Source organism: Physella acuta, unplaced genomic scaffold (assembly GCF_028476545.2).
Source record: "Physella acuta isolate Inbredline_101_S28 unplaced genomic scaffold, ASM2847654v3 ptg001034l, whole genome shotgun sequence".
In the NCBI taxonomy this organism is placed as follows: domain Eukaryota; kingdom Metazoa; phylum Mollusca; class Gastropoda; family Physidae; genus Physella; species Physella acuta.
The window spans coordinates 334,324-350,820 of NW_026732551.1; the positions used below are offsets into that span (position 1 = coordinate 334,324).

Here is a 16,497-nt window from a genome sequence, read left to right on the forward strand (position 1 = left end):
AAATTGTGTATGTAATTAAAAATTAAAATGTTACTAAACTAGGCCCTAAACATTTATAGATCTATAAATAATATGGTCTAGATGAAAGGGCATAATTTAAAATTATAAATGGAAGTCACTTCGATGTTGGGCCTAGCTTCCCTTAAGCGGCGTTATTCTAACCAAAATGATTGTTGTGTTCAGAATGGTGCTATTAAAATGCAGCGGCTTTCAACCACTGTGGAAGAGGTTTCTTTTATTAGATATTTTCTGCTCACTGTCTGTCTGTAGCTGTACTGACTAGATCTAGTACTAGATCTAGATCTAGTGTAGTAGTTCAGGCATGATTGTTGTCATTTTCAGAGATGAAATGTGCACAAAGATTAAATTAAAGAATAGGAATGTTGGGATATTTTTCCTAATTACCATAGAATGATAAAATGTACACAGATTAATCCTATAATACACCCCATTGATAAAAATACCAAATTTATCATTCTAGGCCTAATAGTTTTTTTTATATGAATTTTTAAAGTTATGTATTAAACCTGTTATATGTCACTGTAACATCGGATTTAATTGTGTGATTGGCTTTAGGCTTGCATACCACTGCTGCTATTCGAGATATAATTATAAAACTTTGCACATTAGTGCTAGAGAGTGTGGGCAATAGAAATATGAAAGTAAAATCAAAATTTGATGAAGGATAATTAGAACTAATCAAGTCAAATTAAAGTGAGGGGTGCTGTTCTATATAGGTCAATATGCAGACTGAAAGTCTATGTTTTTTTTTTAATATTAAAATTGAAACTTTGCTAGAGGGTGGGGGCAATAGAAATATAGAAAAAAATTATATTAAGTATGACTGCATATAATTAAAAAGTCCTATGAAAGGGTGTTGCACCCTTTTATAGTAATTATAGTGACTGCAACGGACGTATGTCCAGAATGTTACTATAATAGGATACATTTTGGTTATTGATACTGAAGCATGTAATAAGAAGAATGCTGAAAAATAAAACTAGGGATGGTGTGTTAAAGCACTCAACTACTAACACGCAAGTCTTATGCTCAGATCTCAGACGAGTCTGTCTGTGCAGCGTGCAGCATCCACCAAGCTCAGATGAGTACCTGACCCAAGGGAAAGTAAAGATAGCTTGGCAGAGAGCTAACCACACCATCACTTCATGTGCATGGGTCAAGAAACAGATAAACTCTACTTCAGCTGCTTTATGGATGATGGATTGACAGGTCCAAAAGGGAAACTACTTTAATATACTAGGGCCTTTATAAGACCCTATTGATATTTTGGTACAACTAAATTACTAATCAATAGAAAAACCTCAAATTCTTGTAAAAGTTTATTAAGCTAAGTGTTAATTTGTACCAAATCAGAAGTTACAGCTTCCCTGTCTATCTGCTTATATGAATATATATATATTGGCAACATGCAGTGATTTAAATCCGTATTGTTTGTTGTTATTTGTTTTTTGTTACTTTTTATTATTAAATGTAAAAATTGTATCCTAAATTATTATGAATAATAATTATCATGCCTTTTTCATGTCATTCTAAATTCACTGCCTTATTAATTAGTACCCCCCCCCCATGTCAATTGCTGCACCTTTTGTTAATTATTTACTAATGTCATAAGCATAATTATTACAAATAATTAAATAAGTTTATCACCAAGCTTCTTGACTTATCATAACCAATAATAGGCCCAGACTTACTTTATCAATCGATACATATAGTATATAGCATTAGTTATACTAAGAAATAGGCCTATAACTTATTTATAGTATAAAGTATAATAGTATATTAAAGGCTATTAGTATTAGCCTTAAATCAAGTAATTAAAGGTATGTGTGAAATGCTTAACACTATTTAATGTAAGCCTAAGCTTCTTGCCTGTCGGTTTTAATAGATAACTTGATCAACGTATTTTATCTAGTTTTAACAGTGCCACCCACAATTTAAATTCTTTCCAACTTCGAAAACTACGTCATTGGCATTAGTGCGCGTATTTTATCGATAATAGGTAATGCGGTGCTAAACCGACGCCATGGCGTTGTCAAGGCCGAAGCGCTAGCTCGGGGATTTGACATGTATGATAACTCGTAAGCAGAAGTAGTAAGTGCCATAAAACCGTTATTATAATAATATTTGTTTATTTAATGGACACTTACAACTAATGGCAAGACACTTATAAAGGGTTTAATACGAAAACTTATTTAAATGTGACAGCACCGTACGGGACATGTTCGCGAGATAAACTCATTAGAATCGTGCGATCGATTTCGGCTTAAAGATTGTCATAATGGCGGTAATTTTCTAATTGAAACATATAATACGACTACACTAGAATATCTATATCGAATATTTCTAAAAACTCGATTCCAACATTGAGATTCGGCATTCTTCGGAAAAGGGCGAGTTTTTATAAAGACTGCATAGAAAAGTCCGGATGTTGAATACCGAATCGAAACAGCGGAAGTCGGAATGCCTATAAAGAAATTGTTTTTGGATTTTAACATTTTTTTGTTTTGTTACCAAATATACTAAAACGTCAAATACATCCAATCTTTAGTATAGTCCAACAAAAATCAAACAGTCAGATTCTTATAGCCATATTTAAAATTATTTATTTTAGTAACATTCTACATGATTTTAAAAATATTTAATATTTATTTATGGGACTTTCGAAAAATTTCGAGACTATTCTCAGTTGAGTCCATTGTTATAAGTTTTTAATACTGTGTTCACTTTCTTCTATGTTGTTGACTTGAGTTGCATATCATTCTGTTTAAATACATGGCTGACAAATAAACTATCAAGTAGTTAAGGAAGTGGCTATTCGGACCCGGGTCCTAATAGCCTCGGCCGCTATTGGGACCCGGCATTAAGTTCGTTAAGCACTTGTACAACCTGTATTAAAATTATATCTTTTATGTTTATTTGATTTTTCTTGTGTATTTGCTCGTATTTTGTTGTCTTTTATTGTAATTAGTTATGCGGATTAGCTAGCTTTAGTTCTTGCATTGCTATTTCTAAATACCCTATATTTAGCTCTCTATACAAAATCATTAAATAATTAGGTATTATCGTAAGACGTCGTGGTCGAGTGGAGAATGCAGCTCCCCCGATTCTCTATTAGTTACGGGATCGGAACCTATCAAGGCTCTCGTTTTTGCGAGAAGTACAGTGTATTTATCAAAGTTTAACATTTCATTGAGTTGATTGCATGAGTGTCTTTTTTTAATTGTTTTTTTAGACTATATTTTTTTTTCTAGATTTAGGTTTTTAAACACGCCAATTATAAAAACACGAGCCGGCCAGCGGCATAACATACGCCGCTATTTAGTTGTTTCTAATTTTCAATAATTCATAATTTGTGAATTCGACAGTACCAACGCTGACACTGAAAATATTTCTTTAAAACACTATAAGTAGCTCGTTAAGGACCATAACCCCCCCCTTCCTTCCCCCCCCCCCCCCTCCCCCCCCCTACGTTTAAAATCGTTGGCTCTGCTTGTAAACATTTAGAGTGAACACAGCTCACTAAAACCATGTAGGGGTGGGGAGGTAGGGAGAGCGTTTGCAGCTTGTTTTCTAACGGCTCGAAGAGGAGAATTATATATATAGATAGTTGATCCATTGAACGCCCGCTAGCGTTTTCTGGTCAGCGCAAGAAAAATACCGACACGATGTAGCCTAGGTTAACTGTGAGTTCGCTTTGGTATAAATGTGAACAGTGTAGGCCAGGGGTCGGCAACCTGCGGCTCGCGAGCCGCATGCGGCTCTTTTGATATCAAGATGCGGCTCTCCAGCTCCTTGAACAAATACTAATAATCTTAATAAAAAATTAAAATATTTGAAATAAAAAAAATGTTAGTGGCTCTTTAAAACCAGGGAAATTTTGAAAAATTGTAACTTTTGGCTCTTCCGCTTCAAAAGGTTGCCGACCCCTGGTGTAGGCGTATAGCATACGTCATAGCAAGACCATTGCTATGAGCTTGTCGAGATTTGTTGTTGTCGTAGTCCCCCCCCCCTTCCCAACCCAGCAAGAGGGAAAGACGGATTTGGGGTCATTGTGAGTTCAAATGATACTTGTCGCTTCTATTAAAGCATACTACAACGCATGCGAGGTATTCGTGTTCAAGAAAACGGGCCCGGGAGCTGTAGTCTTCAGCCTATAGAGCTTTTTTATACAATTATATATATATATATATATATATATATATATATATATATATATATATATATATATATATATATATATATATATATGAAATCAAATTACGTTTAACAGAAAAAAAAAATAGATCTATAACACATCTTAACATGCGCGCTCAACATTCGCTCGGCCATAGAAGTTCATACCATATGCCATAATTATATTATAGACCTAACGACACCCGCTCATCATAACATTTGTCAGTAATGATATCGGGTATTTAAAGCAAGATCTCAATATATCATTTAGAATTACAAGGGAAAAAAATCACAACAGAAAAGCAATATTCTGCATCTTAAAAGAACTTTTGTATAACTAAATCTAGCAATTCTATTGGCTGGTCCCAATAGCGGCCGAGGCTATTAGGACCCGGGTCCCAATAGCGGCCGTGTCTATTGGGACCTGGGTCCGAATAGATGCATCCAGTAGTTAAAGTAGGTCCAGCGACTACATAATCTAGGGTCTAGACCTAGGTAATGCTATAATAACTAGGCCTATATTCTAGATCTAGGAAGAGTAAAACTCATGAGTATTATTGATGAGTATAATTTTTAAAGATAGTACTTAAAAACCTTCTATTGGCCTCCAACTTGCCATCACTCACAGACAAGATTAAGATTTACTAGCTCAAGCTCTATTAGTTATGTAATATAGGGGTCATCCATAAATAATGTCACGCTTTTTTTGACGATTTTTACCTCCCCCCTCCCCTCTGTCACACATCGTCACAACAAGCCAGACTTCCCCCCCCCCTCCCACCACCCCTAAAATGACGTCACACCTCAGCCTACAACCCCCCCCCCCCCCCCCCCCTCAAAATTGCAGTTAAATTTTTCTTAAAATACAATATTTTTCCAAAATCTTGTCTGAACTCTGTCAACATAGAGTATTTTAATAAATTCATATTACAATTTATCAAAACAATTTTCTAAAACCTGAAATAACGGCTAAAATTCATTTTTTAACATTGCTTTTTTATAATGCAAAAGTGTGACGTCACACCGTCTGAACGCCCCCCCCCCCCTCCCCCTCATCACACACTGTCACAAAATTATGGACCCCTCCCCCCTACTAGTGTGACATAATTTATGGATAATCTCATATGCTAATGTAAGATGAGTAAATAGCAATTTAGAAAAATGTGAAGCTAGCAAAGCACATTAACGAATGCAAAATAGTTGAATATTTTTGTACCACAAATCTGTTCAAAATATTCTTTTAAAGCATTGTTTTTTTTTAGTAGTTGTAGGACGATACTTGCTGTATGGTACTTTATTCTATACATATGATTAGGCAATACATTGTTGTTTTTCTTTCAGTTTAGCATAATAGCATCCACTTTCTAAAGTTACTCTTTAATGCTTAAACTTCCTCTTTTTTTGTGTGGAATTTATCATCCTTTAAGCGGTTGCCTTGCATATATGCAATTCTAAAACTACTGCCCTTCTTATTGCAATATATTTTAGGTCAAGTGTAATCCAGACAACAGATATAATTTATTATTACCATTAGCTGTGTTTAAAAATTAAATGTATTACTAAATAAATGACTCTTTTAATTTACCTTGCAGTCAATGGACATTGGCCCAAGTAAAACAGATGACCAGATATTCAGCTCCCACTGTCAGAATGTGAATGGTACATTTTTATCATGGGGTCACTATGAACAGACAAAAAAGAATCACACAACAGAATCTGAGATATCAAAACCAGAAAATGACACTAGCTTTTTGGATGAGAGCACAACTTGGGCTGATACTGTTAGTCATATGAATGCTACTTCAGCTGTTTCAGTTTCACATGAGACTGGGAAAGATAAGAAGCTTTCAGGATCCATAATGTCTGCTGGAGTTAACCACTGGCAATCTGGTGATGATGTTTGTTTAATTCAACTGAAAGATAAACAAAGTTGTCCAGATTGTGCAGCTGGAAAGTCTGTAAGTTGTATATAAAGACATAACTTATCAAACAATAAGTGTTATAGAGATTAAAACTTTGCATGAACTTTTTCTGGTTAAAAGTATAATTTAAGATTTATGACAAGTAATTTCAGCTGGCTATTAAATATTTTTAATGTGGGTTTCGCATTCTCTTTCTGGTGTTTAACTAATTTTTCTTTTATTTCTTTACAGGGTCATATTAGACACATTGGAAGATGGAAACTGATAGATTCTATACAAAGCTTTTAGTTAGATTTTTTAATCATTAGTTAATTGATTAAAAGGCAGCTTATTTTTTGTTATTATATTAATCTAGTTTTAGTTTTGTACATTTTCGCTGTAAATATTGTTTTATTTGTGCATATTATGAATATCATTGTAAATAGAATCTTTATTTTCACTGGGTTTTTTTTTATAATTTTGATTCATGTTTTAAATTTAATATTTAAAAACCATGTTTACTTTTTAAATTTAAAAACCGGTCATGAATTTAGTTTACTTGTATGTGTTGCTATCTTTCCAACTTTTGTTGATGTATTTTTATATACATTTATCTTCAAAATGCGCTGTATTGGAAAATATATGATTTTGCTAAGGATCCAAGTTTTTCCTATGAATTGTCCATATGTATGTGTATACATATATGTATATGTATACAGACATTAAATTATTGTAATTTAATAAAAAATAATGTATATTATAAAACATTACATATTAAACAACCTGGCTTTTTAAAAAACTTTCAAACTTGTGAGTTTGATAACATTAAAATAATTTACAAGAAGGTACAATGTTTGATAATAATCATTAAAAAAGTTTTAAAAAACCCACGTTTTCTGATTGAACTAAAAAGTAGAAAATAAACGCTATACATCACAATAATGCAAGCGATCACTCTACTATAAGCGATGAAAAACGTGGGGCGCCGAAGTAAAAGTTATATTACTATTGATTAGATAATACTATTGACTTTTATTAGGGAGCTTGTAGAGAGTCAACAGTATTAGAAACTGTAAGAAAATCACGGCGCCCCACGTTTTTGATCGCTTATAGTAGAGTGATCGCTTGCATTATTGTGATGTATAGCGTTTATTTTCTACTTTTTAGTTCAATCAGAAAACGTGGGTTTTTTTAAACTTTTTTAATGATTATTATTTTCTACTTTTTAGTCTTTGTCTGTTTGTTTGCATTAAAATCTTGCTATCGATTTTATCTTTTCACTTTTTTTGGGTAAACGAAGACAACTCGTAAAAAGACAACTCGTAAAAAGACAACTCGTAAAAAGACAACTCGTAATAAACACGTTGTGTGAATACGTTACTGACTAGAACACATAGATTTGAACCCGTGTCGAGTGGGATAGCAATCGTGTGCCCAACCACTCGACCATATCGTCTCCCCCAAACTGGCCTACCTCCTGTAAGTTTTAAGTCGGTTCAAACTAAATTATCTCCCCCTAAGCCTGTCGCGTCGTGGAATCGTTCGCTTCACTGCGCGCGAGCTACGCGTCGCTGGTTTTTTTCTAATGGCTCGCTGAGGAGAATTATATATATATAGATTATATAGCGGTCTAAAATGCTCAATAAAATGTTTCCATTGATCAATTTAGTAATAATAACAATTGCATATTCTATGGTCATCCAAAAGAAAGCTTCCCTGAAAATTTCAGCGCGCTAGCTAACTGGGAAGTGCCAGAAATTTCGATCGCAAGATTTGATTGGAAAGACAAACACAGAAAGACACAGAGAAAGCAAGTTAAAGAAAACGTGGGAATAAAATAGAAACTTTATAAATATTACCTTTTATGTAATATCATATACAAAATCTAGCTATTACTATTTTACACATAATTAATGTAGCTGTGATACTGCTTCTTGCAAAATTTTTAAAAAATTTCAAGAATATTTTAAGTAGCATTTTAAAAAAAATTGATTGTACCATTGTTAATGTTAGAAATGTTCAATATGTCTCAAATTGTTTTTGTTTTTTCCATTAACCAACTTAACTTAATTAAAATTAAAATTAAAATGATTGAACCCAAAATACTTTCTTTTTATTGCTTTTTAAAGAAATTGTTCAATTTTTTCAGCTGGCAAAAAAAAAATCATTCTGAATATATTGCTAAGTATTTCATCTTCAGCTTTCTTGAGTTCTCCCATAAGACATCTTTTGAAGTTATTGTTAGGTAAAACTTTTAATCCTCCACAGAGATTCAGAGATGAGCAACTGAATTTCTTTTTTTCTCGAGTCATTGTACCCCTTTTCTATAATATTAATAAGAAACTATTTATTTCTCTGATAACATTTTTTTTCTAAAAGTCTGAAAATGTATTTTGCCTCTAGCGAAGAATCATTATACCTTTTGAATGGCTCACCAATATTTAGGTTCAAATGTCAAAACTCCATCATTTGTGACCTGCAGTTTAAAAAAAGGTTTACTTTGCAAATGAAATTTCACTGATGGTAAAAGCATAGGAAATTGTATGATATATATATAAAGCAGCTAGAACAGTAATAGGCCTTTTCCTCAAAATAATATTTTGGTGTGTGCTTTTTTAAGGTTTTCCGAAAGTATTTTTAAAAATTAAATAAAACTATGGCTTTCTTATATGAAAGGGTAGAGTTAACAAAATAATCATTTTTTCCCAGGTTTTATAAATCAAATTGTATTAAAATGTCAACAGACAGAAATGTTAATTAATATTAAAAGTCTTTCAAGTTCAATGAAATTTTAGACACCCTAAATTACTATTCTAAATTATTAGATTTTCTTCTTGGAAATCAACACCAGCAAACTAAAAAAATAATTAAGTGAAGCTACGTTCTGTAGTCTCAACCTTAAGAAGTAATAATAATTGTTAATAATTAATCCAGCTGAATAAATTGCAAAACAAATGCATTTACATAGGCTACTTTATATCTTGTGGGGAGGTTTTATGTGCTTGGGGCGTTAAAACAAACTGTGACAAATTGATGCTATCAAAATGGCCTGTGGTGAATGGACCTTATCATAAAGGCTTATGATAAAAGGGCTCCGCTCAGGAAGGCTAAATTGTTTGGACTAGGTTATGTCTCGCAGGGGAAAGGAAACTTTTTTTCCCACGTTTTCTTTAACTTGCTTTCTCTGTTTGTTTGTCTTTCCAATCAAATCTTGCGATCGAAATTTCTGGCACTTCCCAGTTAGCTAGCGCGCTGAAATTTTTAAAACTTTTTTAATGATTATTATTTGTAGCTTTCCAGCATGAATGCAATGTAGGCCTACCATATAGGCCTACTACATTATAAAATGCATAACACTTGTTTGTACCCATTTTGTTTTCATGAGCTTTCTTCATAGTTTAAACTATAATTATATATCATAATAATATAGTTAATTTTTAAAGAGAGAAATAAGCAGTAAATTAAAATAAATTGTAACAGCTGTTCTATATCTATATGCTATATTAAAACAAATTCATTTCTATAGGCCCTAGAGCTTGAAAGATTTAATTGAATAGGGTTATTGAATAGATTTAGCTCAGCTGGTAAATAAGTCAAGGGACCTATGGTTATAACATTGGTATCTCTATAAGTTAAAAAAAGATAATTTTCTGGGTACCACGGTACTTTTCCCCGGCAGATAATCTGACTGCTACACCGGCTAATCCCGGTATTTTTTCGTTTCTATTTGTTTGATTTGCAATTTTTCATTTTAAAATGGCGATGTTTATAAACAATAAAAAATGTGGAAAACCTGAATAATTACCACAAAAAAAAAGTAATAACCAACATATCTAGATCTATATTCAGGTAAAGAGAACAATCATAATGTCCACCCGAGAAGTAGTATCAATTCAAATAGGCAGTTACTCCAACTTCGTGGGAACACATTGGTGGAATCAACAGGTACTGGTCTGGTGGTAGTGGACTGGAGTCAGGAGTGGTAGGATGCGTGAGACTGAGAGTTGCCGTTGAGTTTAAGTAGGACAAGAGAATTAACCTAAAAAATACTAGATCTATAAATTATTATTTTTAATCAAATTATTAATTAATAAGTGGGCCTTTGGTATACAGTATACATTTCGAGCCATCCCTAGAGCGGCTAGAGGATTTCAGTATCAGCAGCCAACCAATCAAACCTGTGCTTTCTGCACTTTTGACATTTTAGTTGTTAGCTGATGTCACATGATGCTGAAACACTGCATAGCCACATAGTACATAGCCTATTTGGAGCAATTTTTTCTCTGTGTAGTTCTGCCTGAGATACAAAACTATTTATTTATTATAGGCCTATGTTCCCTCAAACTCAAAGCTGTGCGGTTGTGGGGCCGTGCAGTTGTTTTTAGCTGCAGCGCAGTTATTTTGTACAATACATAGATCTAGATCTATATCCTTGTATAAGACCTTCAGAACACCGCGCACACAAAATGCACGCTGCACACGATTTTTTTCCCCTTAGAGGGAACATAGTTATAGGTGTATAAAAAATAAAACTATTTATTATTAGGCCTATATAGGGGCCTACAGTATATAGATCTAGATCTATTAAGATGCTTCTGACAAGAATTATAAAAAACTTATTTATGTCTCGAGTGGACGTGCATAGTTGAGTAGCCCATAAAGGACATGCACATGTTATTTTTTAAAAATAAAATTATTTCCACCTTCCTTCCCCCGTCACATAATACAATAACATAAAAATGACAATAACATCATTACAAATTGTCAAATTCCCCTCCCCCCCCCCCCCCCCCCCCGCCTCAAAGTAATTTCACTTGGTAACTCAGATAACCTACCTTCCCATTTATTTTTTTTAAACAACGATTTGGCTCTAAAAACTAATGTATTAACTGAGTTGGGTCAACATTAGATTTAGATCTATTGATCAATTTTTTTTTTTAAATAGGTCTTTTAAAATGTGAAATAGCTAGGCCTACTAAAATTCAGTTTCTTCAGAAATAATTTTTTTCTGAACCTCCCCTGCTCATCAAAAATGTAAAAAAAAAAAATCCAAACCCATTCCTTTCTCCTAAAATTTGGGTCATATAATGATATATTGATGACTCCTAACACTGTTATTTTATAGGATAGCATTGAAAAAATAAGCTTCATAATATATCACCATTCTGGTAATCAGGAACACATTTTATTGCCTAAAATGTATTGTTAAAAACTATTCATGAATTATTGGTTAAACTATCTTTAATTTAATATTGGGACATTAGCAATATTATCTTTAAGAAATTTTCATCCCCGATACACTTGTGTATTACAGGAATCCTCCTTTGTTTATGACCCCAAACTGCTAGAGGAGCATCCCAAGGAAGTCAATCATGATGTTCTATTTAGAGAGGGAAAAACATTAAAAGTGTGACGAACTTTATTTTTACATTACTTTAATCTGAAATCTTAATAATCTTTGTCTCAATCATAGCTTATTAATTTGTTTTTGTTTATATCATATATATCATGTAAAGCTTTTTAAATGGTAAGCCTATTCAAGTTCCAAGTCCTGCATTAAAACAGTCATACGTTGTCACATTTTGTAACTTTTTTCTGTTTAATTACTTGAATAATGAGGGCTAATGGAGAAAATTAATTACTTTTTCCAAAAAAGGGAGATGTTACCTACACCCCACGTCTAGTTTTGTTTGACCTGAACAACAGCCTTGGCTCATTGAAGCAAGATGGCACACTCTATGATGTTAATGTAGAAGAAAATATTCGGTGGTAAGAAAATGTGTAATGTTGCAGTTCTAAAGCTATGCAACAATTAAAATAGCACCACAGTTTTATGAGGATGTACTCCAGTAGAGCAACACATTCTTGTTTCAAGGTTTTTTTTCATGTACACCAGTTATGGTTGGGGTCAAATAGCACTACCATCAAAAATAACTTGCAGCCCAACTATATAACATAGAAGTGCTGTTTTCTATTACCTGAGTACTGATGACAGAATTAAGTTTCTGTAGAGTTACATTAGTGTCCACACTGTACTAAAATAATGAGCCTTTAAATAAACTTAACAATTTACACTACACATCTGTACAATATGGTGCCTAATAGTCAGTCTTACTTGTTTAGTTGCCCCTAATTTTGGTGGAAACTAAAATGCTATACTTTTAAAACTATTTGTAGGGTAGGTGATGTAACACTGCATCAGACACCAAGAACAAGAAAAAATCAGTATCTGCAGGATCTAGACAAAGTAATACTTTCACCTTCATCTTTGTAGTAACTTGTTTATTTAACAATAAACATCAGTAACTTTTTTTATAAGCTATTTTACTGTCAAGTAATTTTTTATAAACTATTTTACTGTTAGATTTTTGCTTTATTTGCTTCAGGAGTCAGAGACACTTGAACCCAGGGTTAAACAATGGGATGATGATTTTGATGAAACTGGTAAGATCTGGATCATTAGAATTCATGTCAGTTTGGATGTTCTAAATAAATCTGGTAAGAAAACATCAAATTATTTTTTCTCCTTTAGAACTGTGCCAAGATAGTTTACCTTTAAAGGCAGAGGAACAAGTGTTTGGCAAAAATTACTATGACCTTGATAATGATGTGAAGGTGTGGTCTGACTACCTACGCATGGGTTTGCATCCACGCTCAATTTTCTTGTTGAAGGGTCATCAGTATAATAAGTAAGTTTTAAAAGGCTGTTGATAACTCTAACAAATATTGTACACAAATTATTTCGATTCTGCCAAATTTTTTCAGAAAGGATCCTATCCTAAATTTTTATTGCCAGATTCTACTACAAGTAGAAGACCATTGTAATAATTGTTTAAAATAATCTTCTGTTTTCAGTGCTGAAACCCCATTTAACATATTTGGTTTGGGCCAGCAAATCTGTAAAGATGGGCAACAGTGGGACGAAATAGAAGATCGCCTGCGTTATTTTACTGAAGAATGTGACCAGTTGCAGGTAGTTGCTGCTATTTAGATGTTTTGCTACTGACATTTAACTTTAGGCAATGGCTAACTGAGCATATCATGTTATACATTTTGATAGAAGGATAGAGAAATTTGTATAAAATTTTTTGTATACCTTATTTTATAATTATATCAACAGGGTTTTCACATTCTTATGGACAGCCACAATGCTTTTGCAGGACTTGCCTCTTCAGTATTATCATATTTAATGGAGGAGTTTTCTAACAAATCTAGATTGAGTTTTTCCCTGACACCAACAACAGCACCAGATCAGGTAGTAACATTCAACTAGAGAGGAAGCTGGAGGAATACTTGACGATTGTTCTATAGTAAATAACATATCCTTTAAAGATGTTTATGAATAAGTATTGTAACATTCTATTTCATTTATATATCATTTCCACAGACACCTGCTGAAAGATCAGCCAGACTATTAAACAGTGCCCTTGGTCTATATCATTGTTCTAATTCTAGCTCTTTGTATGTTCCTGTTTCACTTGCATCAACGTTATGGAAAAGTATTGGCAAACCAATTGATTTCCCTCATCTCACATATAAAGTAAGAAGCGCATGCATAAGAGAATTAAAATTTAGGTTAGAATTATAAATTTTCTACCAGCGTCTAATTAAATGGTTCAGGGATTTTCTGAAAAATTTGTTGTTGATAATTTATATTCTAGGAATTTAGTTAAGGATACAAGGACTTAGAGTAGTTATTTCCCTTCGATGTTTGTTATTATCACTATAAGGACAATTTACATTTTCTTTACTTTCATGGTTTGTGATTATGGTTGGTTTTTATCTCAAAAGGAAAGTTACTTTTGCATCATGCTTTTTTCTTTGATTGTTGTTAGCTTGTTGTCACATGCATGTTGAGAAGAGTTTAATTTAAAATGTCTCTAATTGGATAAAATGTTTAAAGTTTTTTTTTAAATGTTTGAATAAGTACCATAATATAAACTTCAGGCTCAACTAGACTATCACACCAGTTCTGTTATAGCTGCTAATTTAGACACTGTAACTATGCCATATAGAACAGAAGCAGACTTTGGCAGAATGAATGACATAACAGATTCCCTTAATTCAATGGGTAGAAAGGTCAGTATTCTTTCCTATCCTGAAAATGATGTAAAAGTAATGAGCTGTTAGATAATGGTATCTATCTAGCCTTAGCTTCCGTCTGAAACCTTAATTTTTGTTTAGTTAACTATATTCATCAGATTTAGCTTTAAAATCTTATTTTAAGGTGGCAGCGTTGTATACAACATTACCTTTTCCTGTGAGAACTGGGACTTCTTTAATTGAAACGTTGACGAACCTGACTGACACAAGATCATTAACCCCACATGTTGATTGTTCATCAACTCCATGGATCCAAAGTTGTGTTGTGCGGGGTGTTCCATCATTTGTTATCAAAAGGTTTGTAATTCAAAAATCTCAATAATTATTATTACATGAACTTACTTTTTTTTAACAAATAAAACATGGCCAAAATAAGTATGTACTCTTGCATATCTACATATAGAAGTTGTGAGATATTGAAATGTAATTTCATTAACAAGTGAAATATAAAGACATCCTAGAAAACAATCCTGGTATGGAAAAATAAATCTAGTTCTCATTATTTTTTTCATCAGTGGATCTCATTCTCGCCCCACAAAGCAAATGCCAACTCTTTCAAGTGTCAATGATATAATTCAGTTATACCATTCTGAAATCTATCCCTCAACTCTTAGGTAAGGTATTAAATAATTTTTTATAGATAATTATTTAGTCAAAAATATTTTCTTACGTTGGTTATTACTCTCTTGACAAAGAATGTATGACATCATTTTATCAATTTTCAATGTTCCTTCAGTGCCAGCTGTGTGTTGCTTGATGGCCTGAAAGTTGGAACTCCATTTCCACATATTTTTCAATCTGAGATCAATTATCAAGGTTTCCTTACAGATACTAAAAGACCTTTATTAAGTGGTTGGTAATATTTTAATATTTAAGCTTTGTCATTCAAAGATAACTTGTTCTGTTCTAAAAAAAATATATGTTCATTTGTTATATTTTGCTCTTTCATTATGTTTATGTGTAAATCATCGTTTATCATATAAGTGGCTGCATGGTAGAGTGCTTGATTGTGCACACAAAAGTCTAAAGTTTCCCACAGTATAGTTCATAGATTTTCCCTGGATCTGTTTAACTCTGTTGTACTTGCCTCAAGTCTAGGAAAGTAAAGCAAGTTTTATATATTACAGCCACACAATGCATCAATATGTTGAAATCACAAGAACACTTTGGAGCATTAAGCCTTTCTTCTTCTTCTTTGTTCTCAATTGTAATATTGAAGAAAATTTCCTCAAACACAATTAAGCATTTGTTGCGTGTCAACAATTTGCACCATATGGCAGTTTGACTCCGGCTTCAGCCTGCTTTACTTTCTGGATTTGCTTCCATATTCTTTGTTCAGCCAAGAACAAACTGCACGACAGCAGCTGTTTGATTTAGCACTTTGGCGGTTATCAATCATGCACTCTCTAGTCAGACCACGGCATCCGCATTAGGTCTTTAAAAAATAGTTATGTCCTGTTACCATTCTGTTTGATAGAAAAAAAATGTTTTTTTCCTCAGGTGTGGAAACTGTACCTGTTATGGCAACATTACAGTCCAACCCTGAGGTGTTCAAATATATAGACTCGTTAGAGGGATGTATTTCCAAATTTAACATAGCTCGCCATCCACATTTCATTGAAGCTGGTCTTGAGCCTGATGACTTTACAGAGGCCATACACAGTCTCAAAGATCTTGCACTGTGCTATCAAGATCACGCAGATTTGTAATTATTTTCATGTACAAGTACAAGCCTAACAAACTGTGATTACAAGGCTATCACATCATGTGATTAAAAGACAATTAAATCATATTACTGTTAACACTTGAATGACTATTTAGTTTTAAGTTTGCAAGTAAAAGTTGTAAAATATTTGTACAAACAATAAACATTTATACAGCCTTGCATTAGTTTTCTGTGTTCACACAAGACCTACAATTTCTGACAACAGATTGGGTGGCATGGGAAGACAGGAGCTCTGTCACCTGCACCATCCACAGCCCTACCAACAATTACATTACACAGGTGCTGGTACTAATTACAGTGAATTTTTTTTTTCTCTGATTAACAACAGTATAAGTAAAGAATGGTTAAACTTAATAAATAAATTAAATTTTTTTAAACTTTTGAAATTCATTCAGTTTTGTAAACATCAGGATATTATGGGTGAGCTAACTTGTTTACATTTAGGTTCCTGTTCTCAATCTGTAAGAGATCTTTGTAACACCTGGCATGTTTGGGATATTTAACTGTGTGGGCCAGATACACAGTACATTGTTGAGTTTAAGATTATCGGAAACTTTTTACCCTGCATGCCTG

General features: G+C 33.1%; 2 protein-coding genes across 2 annotated transcripts; both read left to right on the top strand.

Moving 5' to 3' along the window:
- Window positions 1-97: 97 nt before the first annotated feature.
- Window positions 98-6,755, top strand: LOC131954824 (uncharacterized). Its single transcript, XM_059318614.1, has 3 exons — window positions 98-228; window positions 5,787-6,152; window positions 6,348-6,755. Exons 1-3 carry the CDS (start codon window positions 109-111, stop codon window positions 6,402-6,404), a joined length of 543 nt encoding a protein of 180 aa, XP_059174597.1. The 5' UTR covers window positions 98-108; the 3' UTR covers window positions 6,405-6,755.
- Window positions 6,756-9,840: 3,085 nt separating this feature from the next.
- Window positions 9,841-16,092, top strand: LOC131954853 (protein misato homolog 1). Its single transcript, XM_059318668.1, has 14 exons — window positions 9,841-10,040; window positions 11,410-11,502; window positions 11,752-11,864; window positions 12,273-12,342; window positions 12,482-12,539; window positions 12,628-12,784; window positions 12,951-13,068; window positions 13,216-13,350; window positions 13,483-13,635; window positions 14,043-14,174; window positions 14,323-14,495; window positions 14,714-14,812; window positions 14,935-15,050; window positions 15,699-16,092. The coding sequence occupies exons 1-14, from the start codon at window positions 9,963-9,965 to the stop codon at window positions 15,905-15,907; spliced, it is 1,704 nt and encodes a 567-aa protein (XP_059174651.1). The 5' UTR covers window positions 9,841-9,962; the 3' UTR covers window positions 15,908-16,092.
- Window positions 16,093-16,497: the final 405 nt, after the last annotated feature.